At 41.6% G+C, this 19,388-nt stretch overlaps 3 protein-coding genes and 5 non-coding genes across 9 annotated transcripts; all 8 read right to left on the reverse strand.

Moving 5' to 3' along the window:
• Positions 1-265: 265 nt before the first annotated feature.
• sbspon (somatomedin B and thrombospondin type 1 domain containing) lies at positions 266-2,657 on the reverse strand. The gene is made up of 5 exons (XM_076080822.1): positions 2,435-2,657; positions 1,425-1,619; positions 1,262-1,340; positions 579-755; positions 266-383 (listed from the first exon to the last, which is right to left on the reverse strand). Exons 1-5 carry the CDS (start codon positions 2,655-2,657, stop codon positions 266-268), a joined length of 792 nt encoding a protein of 263 aa, XP_075936937.1.
• Positions 2,658-9,350: 6,693 nt separating this feature from the next.
• On the reverse strand, positions 9,351-13,605 carry cunh8orf89 (chromosome unknown C8orf89 homolog). Of its 2 annotated transcripts, none has more exons than XM_076080295.1 (7): positions 13,087-13,605; positions 12,955-13,000; positions 12,563-12,654; positions 12,057-12,195; positions 11,420-11,527; positions 11,259-11,317; positions 9,351-10,928 (listed from the first exon to the last, which is right to left on the reverse strand). In XM_076080295.1, the coding sequence occupies exons 1-7, from the start codon at positions 13,271-13,273 to the stop codon at positions 10,789-10,791; spliced, it is 771 nt and encodes a 256-aa protein (XP_075936410.1). In that variant the 5' UTR covers positions 13,274-13,605; the 3' UTR covers positions 9,351-10,788. The 2 variants fall into 2 exon arrangements, with proteins under 2 accessions (XP_075936410.1, XP_075936411.1); XM_076080296.1 differs by having other exon boundaries at positions 12,893-13,000.
• A 151-nt stretch (positions 13,606-13,756) lies between these two features.
• rpl7 (ribosomal protein L7) lies at positions 13,757-17,942 on the reverse strand. The gene is made up of 7 exons (XM_076080297.1): positions 17,854-17,942; positions 17,247-17,346; positions 16,571-16,737; positions 15,834-15,971; positions 15,025-15,134; positions 14,215-14,430; positions 13,757-13,800 (listed from the first exon to the last, which is right to left on the reverse strand). Exons 1-6 carry the CDS (start codon positions 17,865-17,867, stop codon positions 14,222-14,224), a joined length of 738 nt encoding a protein of 245 aa, XP_075936412.1. The 5' UTR covers positions 17,868-17,942; the 3' UTR covers positions 13,757-13,800; positions 14,215-14,221.
• LOC142937840 (small nucleolar SNORD12/SNORD106) lies at positions 14,079-14,171 on the reverse strand. Its single transcript, XR_012949452.1, has one exon. It is a non-coding gene; the product is annotated as a small nucleolar SNORD12/SNORD106 (small nucleolar RNA).
• Positions 14,761-14,850, reverse strand: LOC142937841 (small nucleolar SNORD12/SNORD106). The gene has a single exon (XR_012949453.1). It is a non-coding gene; the product is annotated as a small nucleolar SNORD12/SNORD106 (small nucleolar RNA).
• Positions 15,647-15,738, reverse strand: LOC142937838 (small nucleolar SNORD12/SNORD106). Its single transcript, XR_012949450.1, has one exon. It is a non-coding gene; the product is annotated as a small nucleolar SNORD12/SNORD106 (small nucleolar RNA).
• On the reverse strand, positions 16,047-16,138 carry LOC142937842 (small nucleolar SNORD12/SNORD106). The gene has a single exon (XR_012949454.1). It is a non-coding gene; the product is annotated as a small nucleolar SNORD12/SNORD106 (small nucleolar RNA).
• On the reverse strand, positions 17,002-17,093 carry LOC142937839 (small nucleolar SNORD12/SNORD106). Its single transcript, XR_012949451.1, has one exon. It is a non-coding gene; the product is annotated as a small nucleolar SNORD12/SNORD106 (small nucleolar RNA).
• Positions 17,943-19,388: the final 1,446 nt, after the last annotated feature.

Here is a 19,388-nt window from a genome sequence, read left to right on the forward strand (position 1 = left end):
CCGTGTCTTTACATAGTGTGCTGCAATGGGAACGTGCATGGTGATTGCAGAGCTAAACATACTTTTTTTTTCATATCAGTAGCATATTATTTATTAGAGACAAAATTGCATCGCACAAGTCTTGAGTCTCTTCTTCGAGCTGAAAGCCTTTTTTGAAGCATCTGACCTGAACACAGTGTTTCAGTCTCGCTGGTGAGCGGCGCTCGGCTGTGAGGTGTCATCGTGGACTCCAGATCAGAGAGTGTTGCGCGGCGCTTCGTTTAGATCAGATGAAGACGAAGCTGTGTTGTGGCGGACAGTTGCACTGCTGGGTTTGCTGGATCTTCTTCCAGGTCCCGCTGCACTGATGGTTCCCCACCGCCTGCCAGTGGAGCAAAGCTTCTCTGCAACACAGTCACAGCCACTAATGTTTTTATCACCGCCATGTGCGTCATTTCACACATTCACATCTATAATGGCAACAAAACATGAAATGTAACGTGCTCTTGTATCAAATCTTTAGTAAACCAGGTTTGTATGAACCTGAAAGAACACACACATATATATATATATATATATATATATATATTTGTTCATACTTGTCTGATTCCAGACCGTCTCCTTGGCAGCTGCCACTATTGTTGCGCATGGCAGGAGGTTCACATGCCACACACACTTTAAATCCTTCTGTTATGTAGCGCGTCCAGTGTGTGTGTGGCCGGTTCTCCACTGTACAGTGGGGTGTCCGGGACTCCAGCGTGAATTCCACACAGAACCTGAGGGGAGTAGGCGGCAGGGTCACGAGGGTCACACAGTCGTTCCTGGGATGTTAAGACCAGTGAATCGAGCTGGAGGACTAAAGTACATTCACAGGGATCATTTTCCACACCAGTCAATGTATGAGTATGGAATGATCATTCGACCAATGGGGACCCAGTACACTGCACACAATACCTCACGTACTGTCATCGAGGCCTTTTGTGCGTGTGCTTTTCATGTGACGGTCTTTATTAAAGAATAGTCTCCCATTTCAAAAGGGTTGCCGGCAGCCTCTCAACGTTTGCTATATTTAATGGCTTGTAGACAGACGTGCAGGTGAGCAAACACCTACTGGTACATGGGGACATAGTTGAGCTGTTATCTGGTTGTTGTTTTTAAAGGGTTTAGGTTACAACAGCATAATGCTCAAATGAAGTTTAACCCCTGTTAGCATTCATGAACTTTTGAATTTTAAAGATTTCCAAGTACGTGGGGCTTTATAGGAGCAGGATGTGAAACCTACCCGGGGTCCAGGGGGTTTCCGTAGTTGTCGTGCTTCGGCCTTCCCTTGCCAAACTCCATGCTGGTGATGAATGCAGGACCTGATAAGAAAAAGAAAAAAACAATTCAAAGAAAAACAGTTTGCAGGTACAGTAAAGCAAGGTGAGGATCGTGTATTTGTGTACCTGAGTTTAGTCCACAGTGGCCACCCTTCTGGTCTCTGTACTCCCTGCAGCCGCTTCGTTGCTCCAGACTAGGACAGGGCTCTCCACTGTTACTGGGCTGCTGCTCTACGTGACGAACACGGACCCGCACTGAAGCCTGGCAGGACTTGGCACAGCCGCTCCAAAAGCTCCAGTCGCTCACAGTGCAGTCCTGAGCTGGATGTTGGCGCCCATGTTGTGGGAGAAGGAATATTACAGGATATCCTTTTGTGGTAGCAAACAATCAGAACTGCAGGGAAACTCATAGAAATTGGACCCCAGCACCAACACTGATTGGTTTAGTTTAGTGTGTGCAGAGGTGAGTCACAGCAACAGTAAAAGCTTGCAGCGTTCTTGCCGACTGCATAATTACAATCTCCCTGTGAAGCCGCGTAATGGAGCTAAATATCCAGGAAATCACTTTAGATCAATGAAGCATTGATTGTGACTTGTGGAATTAGTGTTTCCTGCTCTACTCCGAGTGGTTTGAGATCATGCCAAGTGAGCAACCCATTCAATCACCAAATCCTGTGATTTATTTTCTTTCTTTTCAGTCGCTCCCTGTTTTCTCGATGATTAAGCTTTGCTGCATTAAGCGTGCAGATTTAGTCTCTTATTGGCCTATAACGCATATTAGGTACGCTCGGCTTGTTTGCCTGGAACTGTAATTGCTACGACTGATTGACAGAATCACATTCTTCAAATATTTTTACTAATTCCATTATGTGGGCCAGTCCGCTGAAATGAGGTTAGACACAGAGCACACAACTTCACATGCACAGCTCTGTGTCATCAGATAAGCAGCCCAGGTACTAAAAAACAATCTTCTCCAGCTATGTTTATCTTCTGTCTGCTAATCTGTCTTTAGCGAGGGTTATCTCATGCGACAGGTTATCTCTCACTGGTTTCGCATAGTTATGTGTGTGTGTGCACAGAAAACTCCACTTGTGACTCATTCGCACTGAGAGCGATCCCTTCCTGTCCTCCCTCACCTGGGCATTCTGTGAAGTAGTCGAAGCAGCAGTCGTTGGTCCTCGCACAGCCCTCGTCGCAGTAGCACGTCCCGTACACACGGTCCATCCTCCAGTCGGTGGTCAGACAGCTCAAGTCTCTGCCTCGGCAGCATTTCCCCGAACAACCCCCGGACACCAAGTGGTTCTTTCCCAGAGTGGAGACCACCAACAGCAAACAAGCAAACTCCACAGAGGATCCCATCCTGAAGGGGGTCAGGTCAGACCCTTGAAGTTAAACACTAGCCTCTGAGTTTGTAAGTGATTAGTCCCTCCCTGGTCCTACTCCACATCTGTCACACTCATGACCGTGAGAGGGAGAGGTGGGAATAACCAGCCCAACCCAGCCAAGACAGGAGCCCTTGTGACCTGGAATTCCTGCGTCCGTCTCCTGCGTCCAGCCCCTCTTGTTTCCCTCCAGGGACGGGTCTGCAGAGTAACCTACAGCACAGGACGACCCGTTCCAGCGCTGATCAGACTCCCGTGTCTCTCGTATTGTGTGTGTGCGTCCTCTCCCTTCAGAGCTGGTGACTCTCTCCTTGTTCCCAGCTGAGCACCTCCCTCCAGTTGATCGCACACGGGAGGAGACAGTGAGGGCAAGGGAGGGGTGAGTGGTTTTGCCTCCTACTTCTGTTCTCTCTCTCTCTCTCGCTCTTCTCACCTGTCTTATTGTTGTTTACCCATTTTCTTTCTTACCCTCTCCCTGCAGATTTAGTGTGACCCTGATGCCAGTCTCGCCCAGCCACTCTGCCACCCCAGACCTCTGAGTCCCAAAAGAAAGGCAGGAATGTGAGCAGTTGGCAGGTCTCCAGACAATTGTGCCAAGGGGCCCGCTGAGCATTGTAAAGCCACCCTTTGGTTCTCACCTCTCTCTCTTTCTCTCATTCTCTTTCAGGCTACTGTAATCTTCTAAATATCCAGACACTTCTTTGTTGTGCACTGTACCTTCATGTGATCAGGTAATTGAGTTATCAGATTTCTTTTATTTAGCTGTTGATATTTTGGGAAATTCAGGCTTATTTCGCTTTCTCGTGAGTTCAATACCTGAACTATCTGTACACGAAATAGGAATATACAGCCAGTAGCCCGTTAGCTTAGCTTAGCATAAAGACAGTGGGAAGCAGCTGAAAGAAAAAAAAACTACTTATCTGCCTTCCAGCACCACTTTTTAAGAAGTGTAGAAGCAACATGTTATTGCTTGGCAAGATCCCAGGTGCCAAGAAATAGTCCAGCACATAACCCGCCGTAAAACTACAACCTGAAGTCTTTACACTTCTGTTTTTATTTTATTTTTTATTATTATATTATTTTATTTATATGTTTTAAATGGATTGAAAAAATGAAATATATACATGTTAATTAGCTTCATAGGCATAGCTAACTCTTTACAGATTCATTTCATACTGACATTGTAGAGAGGCATGTCTATGACAATCTTATCTCATTAGTATTATTGATTACCCTCTAATGTGAAGATTACAATTCACAAAAGCTGATAACATCATGTTGCTTTGCCCTATTTTTAGGCCTGCTCTTATTCATGCGGTGCAAAAAGATATTTTTCAGATCACTGCAAAACCCAATGTCCAAAAGGAAGCTTTCCTTCATGCGTATTCATTTTAGGAAAACATTGCAAGACATTTTGCAAGAATTTGTCATGTTTTGTTTGCTCAAGGAGCCTGAATGTCTGAGGATGTTGTGAACTCTGCAAGGTCAGCTTTTATTTGAGCAGTTCCTCCTTCATCTCATGGGAAACAAACGAGGCCTCTGCAGGGAGCACTAGCTGGGGATGAGGCCCTCCCTATGCTGACTGCTATAGAAGGAGCCGATATCTGTAATAATCTGGATGCTTTTTCTTCTTGAAAAAACAGCTTGCGGAGGGGGGTCTGTTTGGGTCCTTTGATTCTTCTTCTCGCCATAAGCGGGTAGGTCAAGCGGCAGTAATGGCCTTCATCTTTCACCATAATCATCAGCAGCAGCATCACTGGAGGAGCATGTGTCTGAATCGGTGTATAGTGAAGTTTGAGGGGGTTGAACCCAGACTGACCTCAGAAGTAAAAGTAAAAATGTATTTTGAAAAGTCCCCTAAAATGTCACTAATTCCAACACACACACACACACACACACACAGATTACATTTTCAGTGCTGATTTGATCTGTCCACTGATGCAAGTCTTGAAAGCTGCATCAGTGTGCTGTGGCTCCAGCACGTTGGAAGTGCACATCAAAGCCTGTGTGTTTTACATCTGACAGGCCCCCAACCCTGGACCTCCTGCCCTCGCTGTGCACCTGTCAAAGACAATCAGCCTTCCTACAGTAACGCACCCTGCTCCGCGTAGAGAGGAAAGGAGATTACGCCCATGGTAGCTGTCTCAAGTTGTCTTGAGATGGTGAACAGTGTGTGTGTTTACGGCCTTCAAACTCTGTCACCAGCTGCCCTGTCAGAGGCTGAAGTCACACGACGAGTTTATTTGACGAACCCGAAGAGGTAGTGACGGACGCAGAGAGAGAGGTTGTGTTTAGTGTCTTGAGTTGGGCGTCGAGCAGACGGCAGGGTGAATCCTCGCTCAATCTCGCCTACGTGGGGAATGCAAACTGTGGCTGTCGCCACGGTAACCGCTGACCTGGGTTGCTATAGTTTCAAAACCTTTTGTTGACAAATGTTCACCTTTTCATCTCTCGCCCCACCTGTTGTAAAGGAACGCGGATGAAGTCACCTCCCAACGCCGTATCTGTATGTTACATACACACACACAGAGGTGTGTGGGCCATTAAACACAATAGTACAATGTAGGACAAAAAGACTCTTTAACTAATATGTTGTACATGGTGGTACAGTGTACCATGACCTCAAAAATATTTAACCTAAAACAAATATTTAACGAAAGATTAATAATAGTTAGTTTGTTTCTTCCTGATGAGTCCAGTCAGTTTCTGTCCCATGAATGGAAGCCTTTGTCCACTATCATCTGAATTCACTCAGCTTCCTCCCTCCATGTTTACATCTGTACATTTGCTGTGTGTGTGTGTGTGTGTGTGTGTGTGTGTGTGTGTGTGTGTGACGTTAAGGGAGTGTACATCTTAGAGACAGATAAGTGAGGCTGAGCAGGTTACAAGTTACCTCGAAGAACACAGAGAATTGTATGCGGCAGTGCCTGCTCTGTACCGGAGGAGTACAACTTAAATCATGACCCTGAGTGAGTCTCTTGCTCTTCCCATCGCGCTTACATCATCTATTTGACAAACCATTCTAGTGCGTCCCACTAATGATGCTCCATTCATTAGAGGCAGTTACAGTTTGATAGATTTTGGATGATAACATGCTTCTCCACTGCACTGACGTCACTGATAATTGTCCCCTCATCAGTCAGCTACCTCGGCACACAGTCCCATTTGTGTGTACGTCGATGCGGACATTAGGAGTAGGGCTGGGCTAGATGAGGCAAGACGTGTGGGTGGGGAGATGAGACTGATCCCGACCTCTGAGAGAGGTGAGACGTCAAGTGAGCGAGGTGCATCTGTCACTGTGGAGTCGTAAATCATATTGTGAAATGTCAGAGAGCAGTGGAAAGGTTATAGGCCCCTAGATTTCGGCGCGTGTATACAGATTTGCGGCACAATAAGCCCAGTTGCCATAGATTTGCCATCGTGTTTGGCTCTGCTGTGATGGAAAAAAGACAAAGATTTGACCTCGGAGTGCCCCTCTTGAATACACAGACACACAGGTTACTATGGGACCAGGAGCTGTTGTCGCTTGTTTGCTCTATCATTTATTTCTCATCACTGTGTAAAACTATCTTTTAGGATCTTTTAACAAGGTTCTTTGGAGCCCAGACTGGTTTCACAATAGAGGAGCCATCAGTTGGTGGGTTTTAGCCGTTATAAAGCAGGGATTTTTATTGGTTGACTAGATGTCTTTTATGTTCATTTCTTTGTAAATAGAAGATGTGATGCTGTTGGGTATGTGAGAGATGACTCGCCTGATGAAGACCACACTGCAATGAGCTTGGCAGTCCCACATCTGACGAGAGCCCGTGGTCATCAAATGTCTTGTTTGTCCGAGCAACAGTTTAAAACCCCCAGATATTCAATTTACTAAAATGCAAGAGAAGGAAAAATTACAAATTCTGAGAAGATGAAATCCTAAAATGTGAACCGCTGCACTCTTCGCCTGGCACTGTCCTGGTTAAGTCCTGTGGAACTACAGTGACACGATAAACCACTTGTGGGCAGGCCCCAGTACGGCTCTTATTAAAGACCTGTTTGTTCCAGGTCATTTTGTTTCACTACACTTGAAAGGGACGGTAAAAACCCTGACCGTTTGAGCGTGAATGCAACCCCTTCACTTGAATAAGGGGATGGCTCTGTGTTTCTAGGTCACTGTGCGTCCCCGAAATGCACACCTCTCTATCCGCAGGGAGGGAGGGAGGAACACAAACAGACCTCGACATTTGACAACATCACATTTGCATTTAATAGGGAGCTTAGGGGATACACTTCCTGAAATGAAACACTGTTAACGGCTGAGTTACAGTGTGGCATGTCGACCAAAACCCTTAAACTTAAGCATTTTAGTATTTTTTTTATTGTGTAGAATGTCCTAAAACATGTAATTGTATAGAAATATGTCATAAAACTCATTTTATATTCGGCCATAAAATTCTTACGTTATTTTATGACTATATGATAACTCCTCCACTCCACTAGGTGTCTGTGAGTCTTTGTTTCGCTGACTCTTCTTTGTCTTGCAGGATCCGGATCGTCGACTTGATGAGCCTACCTGGGCTCTATGTGGTTCTGATATGAGAGCTCACCACCCTTCCACGGGCTTTCCTTGCCGGCGCTACTCGCATTTTTCTTTTGTTTGCTGCAGACCTTTTCATAATTCCGTACATGATTCTTGACTTTCAGGTTTGTTCTGTTCTCTGCTGTTTTGTGAATAAATATGCTTATTGATGACATTTAAACTTGTCTGGTCTCCCAATTCCCGGGCGTTGACATATACTTTATTATTTTATTTTTTCGATATTTTCATGGCACATTATAATGTGACTTTTGTTACGACCCTCTATAGCAGTGGTTCTCAACTGGTTTAGCTGCGGGACCCACCATCACCCCTTAATGACAAGCCGCGACCCAAATCAAGGAAAATTTTCAACTTCTCAAATGTATTTAATGAAAAGATGGTGTAGTTTGAACCTGAGCTGAAAATGTCCTCTGCAGTAGTAGTAGTAGTGTCACGGTTTAGGCTTTGCCCCCTGTGTTCCTGTGGCTCCGCCCCTGGTCTCCTCCCGGCTCCCTCCTGTGTCTCTGTGTCTGAGTGTCTCCTGATTGCTTTCATTCACTTCACCTGTGCTCAATCGCCTGCCCCTGGCTCGTTCCTCTGCCAACCCCACACTGCACTCATTCAACTCACCTGCCTGCAATCTACTCATCACCCCACACATACATACTCCCCTGCTTTCCCTATTCTGGTTGTCAGATCATTTTTGTTCTTCCCCCATGTTTTTTTGACATACTATACTATGAGTGTATACTGTTGACTTTTATCGACATGCTATACTATGACTGTTTTTGACTTTTTTGGACATGCTATACTATGACTGTTTTGGACTTTTTTGGACATGCTATACTATGACCGTTTTTGACTTTTTTCGACATGCTATACTATGACTGTTTTTGACTTTTATCGACATGCTATACTATGACCGTTTTTGACTTTTTTCGACATGCTATACTATGACTGTTTTTGACTTTTATCGACATGCTATACTATGACCGTTTTTGACTTTTATCGACATGCTATACTATGACCGTTTTTGACTTTTTTCGACATGCTATACTATGACTGTTTTTGACTTTTATCGACATGCTATACTATGACCGTTTTTGACTTTTATCGACATGCTATACTATGACTGTTTTTGACTTTTTTGGACATGCTATACTATGACCGTTTTTGACTTTTATCGACATGCTATACTATGACCGTTTTTGACTTTTTTCGACATGCTATACTATGACCGTTTTTGACTTTTATCGACATGCTATACTATGACCGTTTTTGACTTTTTTTGACATGCTATATACTATGACTGTTTTTGACTTTTATCGACATGCTATACTATTACTTTTTTTACCACCAAAAAAACATAATACATGCTATGCTATGACGTTTTTTCATTTAAATTTTCGACATGCTATTGTCACAGCACGGCTCAGAGACTGCAACAAAAACAGGGAGACCAGCGAGCCTGCTGCTAAGAAAAGCATTTGACATGCTATACTATTACTTTTTTACCACCAAAAAAACATAATACATTTTTCGACATGTCTTCATAAAGATTGTCCACATGCTATACTATGACTTTGTTTCATTAAAATTTTCGACATGCTATACTATGACTTTTTTCATTTAAATTTTCGACATGCTATTGTCACAGCACGGCTCAGAGATTGCAACAAAAACAGGGAGACCAGCGAGCCTGCTGCTAAGAAAAGCATTTTAATTTCCACAAACAAAAATGAAACAATACAAAGGGTTGTCAGTCTTGAAGTTCATTGTGTGTGTGTGGCAGTGTATAGCAATATCAAAATATGAACCCAAAAGAACAGTGTCATGTCGGTGGCAGAAAGTATATCCTCTCCCAGGCTGCCAAAAGAAGAAATTATTCATGGACAAATTCACACCGGCTCAGGTGGGGCTCATCCAGCTGATGAACCTCCAATCAGCACCTGCAAAAGACAACATCATGCAACAGGGACACCTAGTGTATGGAAGGAGGAGGATCGTCACATTGTAATATGACTTCTTTTATTAAAATTTTCGACATGGTACACTGACTTTTTTTCATTAAATTCTTTGACATGCTATACTATGACTTTTTTTCATGAAAGATTTCAAAATACTCAAATTTTTCTTTATTTCATGGCATCATTCAACATGACATACTATGACTTTTTCATGAAACCTTTTGACATATTACACTATGACTTTTTAATTTCTAAATACTATAATTTGACTGTATTTATGGCATTATTCAACATGCTATAGTATTTTTTTTCATTCATTTTTCGACATACTATACTATGACTTGTTTCATTAATATTCAATGACATACTACAAAGACTATTTTCATTGCATTTTTTTAACATGCTAGACTATGACTTATTCTCATGACATTTTCTATCATCTGCCATTCACACTCAGATGGCAACAGGTCAATCATCTAAAATGAATGACTTTAATTCACACATTAAATCACATCTCCTGTATTTCTGCTTTCGATATTCACACTATGACAACAGGGATACAAATAATTTCATGGAAGACATGATATAACAAGTTCAACTTTTGTCCTAATTGAATTATTACATGTTAAACAACCATGATGACTGCAGCTGCTACATCTTCAAATAATAATGAAGTCCTCATTTCTCTCTTAACAAAAAGATTATGACTGCTGTCTTTGTCAAATACAATGAACAAGACTATTCAGAGACATGAGCTGCCCTCCATACAGCAACAAAACAATGCACTATGTGGGAAAGTACCACATTCTGGGATCTGGGGGCACAGTTTTGTATCTGTTTTGTAGATATGGAATGCAGATTATGTTTCATCGCAATCTTTTAGGCATTCTGATTACCGCACTAGTTGATATGCAGTGTATGTGCCAAAAAGAAGGGAAAGTTCCCCTTACTAGCTCTCTAGAAGCGAAAGAGCAAAAATCATGACCAAAAAATGGAAAAAAGTTCTAAACAAAAGGAGTAACAATAACAAAAATAAATGTATTTAATTCAGGATAACAAGGCACAAAAATGGTAAACTAGTTAATATATACATAAATATTCCAATTACTTAACTGCAATGTGTGAAACACTGTTGTATTGAGATCCAAGCTTGACAGCATCTGCAACATATGCATGATACAGAGAGAAATATGGCAGTATTACATAACAGCCATTTCAAGCCATGAGAAAGATAAAATAAATATATTTTTTATCCATATGTTGAGTGGGGAAATACTAACAGCTGTGAGTCAGAATAGAAAATATTCATCATCACCAGGTGTGTAGCAAATGCTGCAATTTACCACAGTAAATACTACTGGAGAGGAATAGAGAGGAATAGAGAGGAACTCAGGTCAGGAACCCCAAAATGTGAAGAGCAGCCATGTTAAGCAGAAAACTAATACCACTGAGGACAAACAAGCAGTCAGAACAAGCCACTGAAATGACCATGACGCCCCAAATGTTTTATTTTCTTCAGATGTTGTTGGCACAGACTCAAAGGTTTTGATCCTTGACCAGTGTGACTGGGAAGACGGTGATTGTCAGGATGGAGTTTTTTTTGGTTTCCTCATTTTCTTGAGCTTTTCTTGTCTCACTGCCTCACCCTCTAAAGAGGACAGCTCAGTTATCCTGTGGATGAAAGAGCGAGAGGCTCCGACCACTGGGTCCGGATAGGACTGGCCTGTGTGGCAAGAGGCAAGAGAGAGAGGAAAAGAGACAAAGAAAGAGAAAGATGAATGGAAGGGAGAGAAGAAAGAATATTAGGATGAGATCTATGAAAAAGAACAATATATAAAAGGTGCACTACACAGAGTGCAGATGTCCTCCAGCTGAGTCTGCAACGACCACTGCTGTATCGTGTGATTGAATGAATACAGCCAGGGCTGTAAAGCGTTCTCAAACAGACTCGATACAAATTCAAAAACAAGCAGCGATGTAACGTCATACAAGCAAAGAGTGTGTAGAATACACACAGAAGATACTCAAATTCTTGGCTTCACAAATAACTCACTCTTTTGATGGTCTTTAACGTTCGGTAGGTTGTAGGTGGTAGGGTACTTCACCTTAGGCCTGCAGAACAGAGGAAAAGCAAAAGAGGTATAGTTGTGGGAAATAATTAAGAGAACTATTGATTGGCCTGGTGTGATTTAGTTTATACAAGGGCAAAAATACCTGCTGAGCTTGCAGTTTTCCACTGTGAAGGTGTTTCTGCCATTGAGGACTAAAGTGGAGGGAAAGAGGATGGCTGGAGTTGTATTCAGTTTATATCTTTCAGGGTAGCTGCAAGACAGAATGAAGGGCGTTATGAACATATGAAACATAGGGCTGTAAATGTAGATTTGGGGATATAACCTTTGTATTTGGTTTTGTTACTTCCTGTGTAAGCATGAGTCAATTGTATTTATATCTATCTTTAAGAAGACCCACCTATTTTCATATAAAAGGAGAAGATATGCATGTTCTCCCAAATTGTTTAAATTTGTTTATCAAACTAAACTGATAAATTAGTATGACCTCATCATTGTCTAAGCGAACAATGATTCAGTTTTAGCTATAATCATATGCCCGGATGTTGCCAGAATATTAAACAGGCAATTGGCTTAAACCCCTCCCTTTGTGACAGACAACTAATGTGTGTCTAAACATTGTCTGGCCACTTTTTTTCTCTGTTCATATTTTTGTTATTCTTTTCATATATGAGACAGTGACTTAAGTGTAATTAGTGCGATCTGTGCAGCTGCCCTCACAAATACGCTGTGAAGAGTACAGCTGCAACTACAGGGCTGAGTGACATTAATCCACTGGTTACCCCAGGGTGAAAGGCCGCCCTGAATGGCTGTGGGAAAGCTCCTTGGAGAGGCTGAAGGGATGCAGGTTGCCAGGTCTGTGCACATGGTAGTTTCTTGACAGCTGAGGAATCACAGTTCTGGTCCTTTCTAAACTTGCACCTAAAAATAATTGGATGTAGATATTCAGAACTAACATCTGATCTTCAGACAATCATTTTCTAAAAAGGTAAATCAAAAATTGTATGTATGCAAAATGGCAAATGTCTCGTTTTTAAAGATACTAATAGCTTTGATTGCATTCATGCATCAGCGTTATACATGCAGTCACTGAAATGAGACCTGTGCTCATTATGTGCGAGGACAACTCCACCTACTGGCAGTCCGGTTACTATCCAGGAAATGGCCTCAAAAATCATCAAAATGTGTATCCAATTCAATTCTTTAAGGTAAATTCATCAATTTAAAAATAAAGATAATCCTATAAATACACTCTGAAATGGAAACATTCCTATTGTGTGATTCTTACACGGTTTATCAAAAAGAAAGTGTCTCCCACAGATGTCCTTCAGGTCGTTGTTCTCTGGTTCCAGTCTGACCTCACTGGCCAAGTTAGGTGACCTACACAGATGAAAAGAAATAACATAGCAGCACACATGGACTCTAAAGGTGAATACAAACCCAGAATAATGGCACACAGTGTGCCATTTGTGTTTTTATCCTTGGATGCTATCAAGTGTATTACCACTAAAAATATCTATACATTGTGCTTTTATGTCCAACTACTTATACTTCTGTGTCAGACTAACATATTTGCTTGCACAGCTTGTCAAGTAGAAGCCAAATTCAGGACACTTATAATGAAAATGGAGCGCGTAACATCGGGACGCAAGGTGATGTCAAAATGCTAACACATCTTACCCTCCAACTATAAAGCCGTTAACCAAGGTGTTCCACTCCCTGGGCTCTACAACAGAGATGAACGGTGCTCGGCATTAATTTGATGGCAACATCTGAATGAATTCAGCAGGTATACGTCGCACGCTTACTTACTGCTCAAGGGTTGTATCGCAGGCAGTTTCACCATGGTGTTATTTTGTCCTCCAGCAGCCCCCGTCACATAGTTCCTGCACGCTAGAAATCTAGCCGCGTCAGGGCCGCGCTGCGCGTAACATGAGCTCCCCTCCGATGTTAAAGCCTCTGCGGCAGGTAGCGATGGATTAACCTGAACAGTCATCATGGTGGAGCTGCCGTACGATACGCTAAAAACAAGACGCGGTTACAGACCAAATATACGACACGTGGCCGTTTTTCCGGCGAACTCGTGCACGCTACACATCACCGAGAAGCGATGCCAGGGTACAGCTGACCGTCCTGAGTGCAACCGAGTCAGAGGCTCCATGGAAACACGCTTCATGAAGACCGTTACCCAGTATGCAGGTTTTCAAACAAAGTTGTTTTTTCCCTTTTATGTCCCGCCTTAAATCTTTTAGGATTCTTTTAATTTTCACCCCACAACTTGTTATTTATGTGCAATACTGCTGTTATATATTTGTTCATACTGTCCTCCACTCGTCCTGCTCGGGATCAATAATGAGCTTATTACTTTGGAAAAAAAACACCACTACTGTAAACATTTTTTAAAAATTGAGCTATTCTATGCATGAGATGGCATATTGATGAATGAAAACTGGTACAATGACAATAATCAGAATAAGACAGGTTTTTGTCCCAAGTTTTTATTGTACAGTTCGAGTCCTTGAAAACCTGAAAAAAGACCAAAAAGCACATGGATAAATTCAATTGTTCTGGATTTGATACAAAACAATGTCCAATAAATAAGGTCAACAAGTACACAATGTTCATTTTATGTTCCTTTTAAAGTATGTTATTGGAACATTTGTGACAAAGGTGGACGATACGTTTCCAATAAAAGACTAGAAGATATATTTGGCAATAAAATAATTACCATATTGCCTTATTGGATGTCATTTGTCTTGCACAGACTGAAGCATGTGGTAGATCATTTGAAGTTGAATGGCTAAGATGTGGTTTCAGACATAATTGGCTTAATTTCAGCTGGTTTTCACCATAGTCGATAAGATGGGGAAAAAAGATTATGCATCATTAACCACAGCTAATAAGCCATTTATACTTCCCTACAATATTCCTACAACTCACCATAACTTTAGTTCATCCTCCTGATCATTCTGTTGATCTGGTCCTCCCTGTTGCCGGCGTCTCCTCCCTCCACAAAGTGAGTGGTCTTCTTGTTCATACCGCCGCGGGGTGACGACAGCTTGAAGGGCCACAGGAAGTTGTTGGCGGGCTTGAAGTTCTTTCCAACTGTGTAAATCTCATGGATGAGGTCTTCAACACAGATGATGCCATATTTGCCTAAGGATCAAAACGCAATGGGCTTAACTAATTGAACTGCATAGCTTTTGGCACACTCAACGACTTTCACTTAAAAACATATCAGTGAATTGAGCGTATAAACTGAGAACGTGTATATTGGACGACTTTATTTTACCCAGACTGGAGGAGATTATTGTATCCAAACATTTAAGATATCTACCAAGTTATACTGCAAGTTCAGACACTCTTAAAGCTCAACATACAGTTTGCTTTGTGACAAAGTTCGGTCGAACTAAACAAGTCTGATGAGTAAGAGTCTGCCAACAAGAAGTAAAATACATCCTAATGTTCGAGTCACTGTTGGACTGACTTGTGGTTTCAGAAACAACTGGCTTAGTTTTCAGTTTTTTCACCATGGTCGATAAGACGGGGAAAAAATTGTGCATCATTAACCACCTAAAAAGTCAGTTCATCCTGGAGTCCAGGTGGACCTTCGTGCTAAATTTGAAGACCATCTCTAGACTTCCTGAGATATTGCATTCAAGAGAATGGACCAAACAGACAGGCAACCCAAAAACATAATGCCTCTGGCTCCATGCCTGTCGCCGGCACATAAGAATGAAGTTTACATACCGAGGGCCTTCTCCACCAGAGCGTTGTCTGAGAGGGCAATGCGCTGTTTCCTCATCCTGCCATGTCCACGTTTGTAGATGAGCTCACGCACAGACTTCAGGTTGGGGTATCTGGGGGACCAACAGGTAATACACAGTTATGAAATGAGCTCAAATCAGATCTGAGCAATGTAGTTCGCCAAACAGGAGGATTTGCTTATGGGTGTTATAGAAAGTATAGTCCACATGGATTGATTAATTATAATTAGACCATATGTCCAAATTATATCTTGTAAAATGTAGTTCAACAAATAGTTTTAGATGTTTTTACAGCAAAATAAGATTGATATTAGAGAGAATTGACCTGTTTAACATCCAAACACTTGATTGTTTTTAATCAATACAAATAGAGTCTTATGCCCTAAACATTTGAATTGTGTGTTTTTAATGGAACTAACCACTATAGATGACAAAACACATGATTGAGGCGTGACTAAGTTATATTTCTTGTTAAAACAGTCTCCATCAAGACAGTCACACAACTAGTCTTCATACATTAAATCCAAACAAAGAACATTGGACCAATTAACTTACAACTCTCTCAGAATAAAGATGTGTAAATACTGCACACTGCTGTACCAAGGAATGTGGTTTCAGACCAAACTGGCTTAGTTTCAGTCGGTATTCACCATTGTCGATAAGATGGGGAAAAAAGTTGAGCATCATCAACCACATTCCAAAGATAAAGCATGTATAGTCACTAGTACGTGTCGATTTCAGCACACAATGAAGTGCGTCTATTATGAGGTCGGTGATGTCGGCCTTAATTACCCCCAAGCGATGTAAGGCTCTGCAATCCTGAGCATGTTGATGGAAGCCTTGTTCAGTCTGACGAACACACCGTTGAAGATCTGGCGCAGACGCATCAGCTGCAGAACTTTGCGGACCTTGGGGCTGACACCATTGATACTGGAAAACAAATGGGAGGACAATGATTAGCACATAGCTTAGCATCAATGTACAGCGGTCTCATCAATTCTGTCGATTGTGGTTTCAGAATAAATTGGCTTATTTTGCATGAATGTATCATCATAGTCGATAAGTCGGGGAAAGAATTGTTCATCATTAACCACGCAACGGACAACGTATTTGCAGACAGTACATTTACATGGATTGTTAAAGTAACCAAATTTTGGCAATGAATGAAAATGCCTTAACAGCAGCTCACACTCCCAACTAAATATTTACCATACCCGTCTTGTAAAAAGAGGCTCAACTACTACACATGTTCCCATACCACTACATACAGAAGAGCTTGAAGCAAGTCACGAGTAGCATGCAAGACATAGCCACAGTCGTAACATAGAAAAGGTATTTACAATTAGCAAACAGGCAACACAGCATGTGAGCAGGAATAGACACTGCTGCTATAACTGATCCACGTCACCAGCTTGAGCATCATGTCTTATTGGAAATCTACTAATCCATGTAAATGTTACTGAATAGGTTTAGCCTGCCATGCGGTACAAGTCTGTGCACAGATAAGACACCGGCTGGGCAATACTCACCCTCTGATCCTGACAACAAAGGCCAGTTTGGGCTCAGCAGGCACGTAGTAGTTTCCCACTTTGCGAGCAGTACGGCCCAGGCGAACCTCACGCCTGTACATCTGCCTGTACTCCTTGTGGTACTTCTCAGCCCTCTTGTAGATGAGCTTCCTGGTCACTTTGCGGTCCTGAGAAAACATTAGGAATAACGAATGATCATTCAGGGCAATAATTGATGAACCCATTGACATATAAACGAGTCAAACGCACTTATTTTTAGAGCCTAATACACAGAAATGTGATAGAATCTGAATTGTAAGTCGCTTTGGATAAAAGCGTCTGCTAAATGACTAACGTAACTAGTCTTCATAGATTAAATCCAAACCAAGAACATTGGAGCAACTAACTTAAAACTTTTTCAGAATAGATGTGTAAATACTGCTGTACCAAGGAATGCGGTTTCAGACCAAACTGGCTTAGTTTCAGTCAGTATTCACCATTGTCGATAAGATGGGGAAAAAAGTTGAGCATCATCAACCACATTCCAAAGATAAAGCATGTATAGTCACTTTGCAGTCCTGAGAAAACATTAGGAATAACGAATGATCATTCAGGGCGATAATTGATGAACTCATTGCCATATAAACGAGTCAAAAGCACTTATTTTTAGAGCCCAATACACACGCTGGACACGTACCTTTTTTTCAGACAGCATCTTCTTGACGCGCATGGCCTTCATGGTGGCATAGGCCTTTCGCCTTTTTAAAAGGCTCTCAGGGACCGCCTGCACTTTTTTTCTGTTGGAGACAAACAAAACGTTAAGATCAATTTGAAACACATTGACAAACACCGAGAATTCCCATACGGTTTAGTTAAAATGGTCAAAAAACTCATCGTCGCTGGTAGATGCTAGCATGCTAACTGGTCATTTACCGGCTCCCATACACCGTGTGTTGTCTCACTCCAACGAAGACTAGCCGACGTGTCTTGGAAGCATTAACAGCACCACGAAAGTCAACGACATATTAGGTCAGTTGATTCTTAACTTTGTTCTCCTATATGGCACTTTAGCTACCTTCCTATTGAGTGCAGGGAGGCGGTAGAGAAAGCCATGTTGTATTACTACGGCTACACACAAGAAACCATTAAGTGACATTAACAACAAAAATAACCACAATTCTACACAATACAGCTAGGATCACGGTGTATACAAACTAAACAATCTATCATGGACGTAAAATGAACAAAGATGCCTATTTTAACAGTGGATGTGCTTAGATTGTCACAAGGCACAAAACACTCACTCTGCGTCCGCCATTGCGTCCACCGAGAAAGAGGAGGTTTCGTCTGCGCATGTCCGAGTTATGGGATTTAGGACCTCAACTGGCTGTCCTTCCAGCTGCCTGACTTGTACATTTATTTAGCAAGCCAAGCGTTACCATATAGACGTTTTCTAAAGCAATGTGTATACTTTTGTATATTAAAAAGTGGCATCAAGTTGCTAGAGTGCTTTCTTGTAATGTGATTGGTTGAATGGCCTGGAAATGTACGGTGTCATATCTCAGTAAACTTGCTTTTATTTTATTTGGATAGTGGTATTAAAACTTCAACAGACTAGAATGCTAACATTAAAATAACTTTAATATGTTCATTCTGTCATTCATGATCATATTCTTGGCACAATATGCTTTTTATTAATCAATGACAATATACAATTCAAATAGGCAAGGCCACAAGAAGACACACAAAGTATAACAAGGAAAATAACGAAGGACAACAAGGCTCTTCATTCACAAGAATAAATCATAGCATCAACTCCAGTCAAAGATGCTCTAAAATCAGTTGAATATTTCATGGCATTCATGTATACACTGAGTTCGCTGTTAAATACCGGAAATAAGTGATGGTTGTGTTGTGCGTTTGCTGACCCGGCAGAGGGCGCAAGCACTTCATTTTGCAGACCAGGATCACAGAGCGTCTCTTCTCTTTCTACATCCATGGTCTGAGGGGGAAGTTCCATTCGCTGAACCTTTCTGCTTGATCCTGGATCTCACTGGAAAAAAGGCAATCTATTTCAGGTTTTAAAACACAGGCAGTGTGATGCAAAGAAAGGTAATAAAAATAAAAACTGATTTTAGAGGCCATATTTTCCACAAGCCCAAATGCATTAAATTCATTGAATATGATTCAAAAGTGAGACCCAAGTACAGTTTTGCCACACTTTACTTCCCATGTTGGGCTTCTTTAATGCTAAGCATACTTTTGTCTTTGCAAGATCTTATGTACATATATTGACATGCAAAAATAACATACTATGCATATAAAGCTTATGAGCTTATAGGCGTATATAGTTTGGAGAGCTAAAGTATTGTGCGTAACCCACAATATTAGCCTTCCCATCAATAATGTATTGCTGTGCAAGGGAACCTCACATCACTTTGCTTTTACTACTAGACTACATGTTGCTGTTGATACTTAGGCGACTTTTCTGAAGCAACATTTAGAATGATCTTTCACTGAATGCAGTATTTACATTTTGGTATTACATTAGGATCTGAAAAGTCTTCCTCCAGTGGTTTGTCGTCCACCCCCCCCCCCCCCCCCCTCCCAGAGACGCCCATCAAACGGGGGCAAACGCATCTCAAAGGCTTCTGCAAGACGTTGCACAACGTCGTAAGCGCACGTGAAATAAAAAAATGTTGCAAACCGGTGAAAACCATTTTTTTACATTGGGTTATTGTTTTTTTTTTCTAATAATCATAATTATATTCATGTTAGGAATAAAAACAATATATGCAATTGATTTGCCCATAGGAACATGCGGCATACTATTGCCTTA

The sequence above is a fragment of the Anarhichas minor genome, unplaced genomic scaffold (assembly GCF_050575085.1).
Source record: "Anarhichas minor isolate MPS153535 unplaced genomic scaffold, ASM5057508v1 ptg000074l, whole genome shotgun sequence".
Taxonomy (NCBI): Eukaryota; Metazoa; Chordata; class Actinopteri; order Perciformes; family Anarhichadidae; genus Anarhichas; species Anarhichas minor.

What these genes read in the sequence shown, in the direction of transcription:
- sbspon (XM_076080822.1), bottom strand. Translation starts at nt 2,657, where the DNA reads ATGGGATCCTCTGTGGAGTTTGCTTGTTTGCTGTTGGTGGTCTCCACT. An exon ending in CCACTGTGGACTAAACTCAG is followed by an intron (nt 1,341 to 1,424) that starts GTACACAAATAC and finishes TTTTCTTATCAG; the next exon opens with GTCCTGCATTCATCACCAGC. An exon ending in GACGGTCTGGAATCAGACAA is followed by an intron (nt 384 to 578) that starts GTATGAACAAAT and finishes ACTGTGTTGCAG; the next exon opens with AGAAGCTTTGCTCCACTGGC.
- cunh8orf89 (XM_076080295.1), bottom strand. Translation starts at nt 13,273, where the DNA reads ATGATGACTGTTCAGGTTAATCCATCGCTACCTGCCGCAGAGGCTTTA. An exon ending in GGGCGGCCTTTCACCCTGGG is followed by an intron (nt 11,528 to 12,056) that starts GTAACCAGTGGA and finishes TCTGTCTTGCAG; the next exon opens with CTACCCTGAAAGATATAAAC. An exon ending in CGTTAAAGACCATCAAAAGA is followed by an intron (nt 10,929 to 11,258) that starts GTGAGTTATTTG and finishes CTTGCCACACAG; the next exon opens with GCCAGTCCTATCCGGACCCA.
- rpl7 (XM_076080297.1), bottom strand. An exon ending in AGATGCTGTCTGAAAAAAAG is followed by an intron (nt 16,738 to 17,246) that starts GTACGTGTCCAG and finishes ATGTTTTCTCAG; the next exon opens with GACCGCAAAGTGACCAGGAA. An exon ending in GAGCCTTACATCGCTTGGGG is followed by an intron (nt 15,135 to 15,833) that starts GTAATTAAGGCC and finishes TTGGTCCCCCAG; the next exon opens with ATACCCCAACCTGAAGTCTG.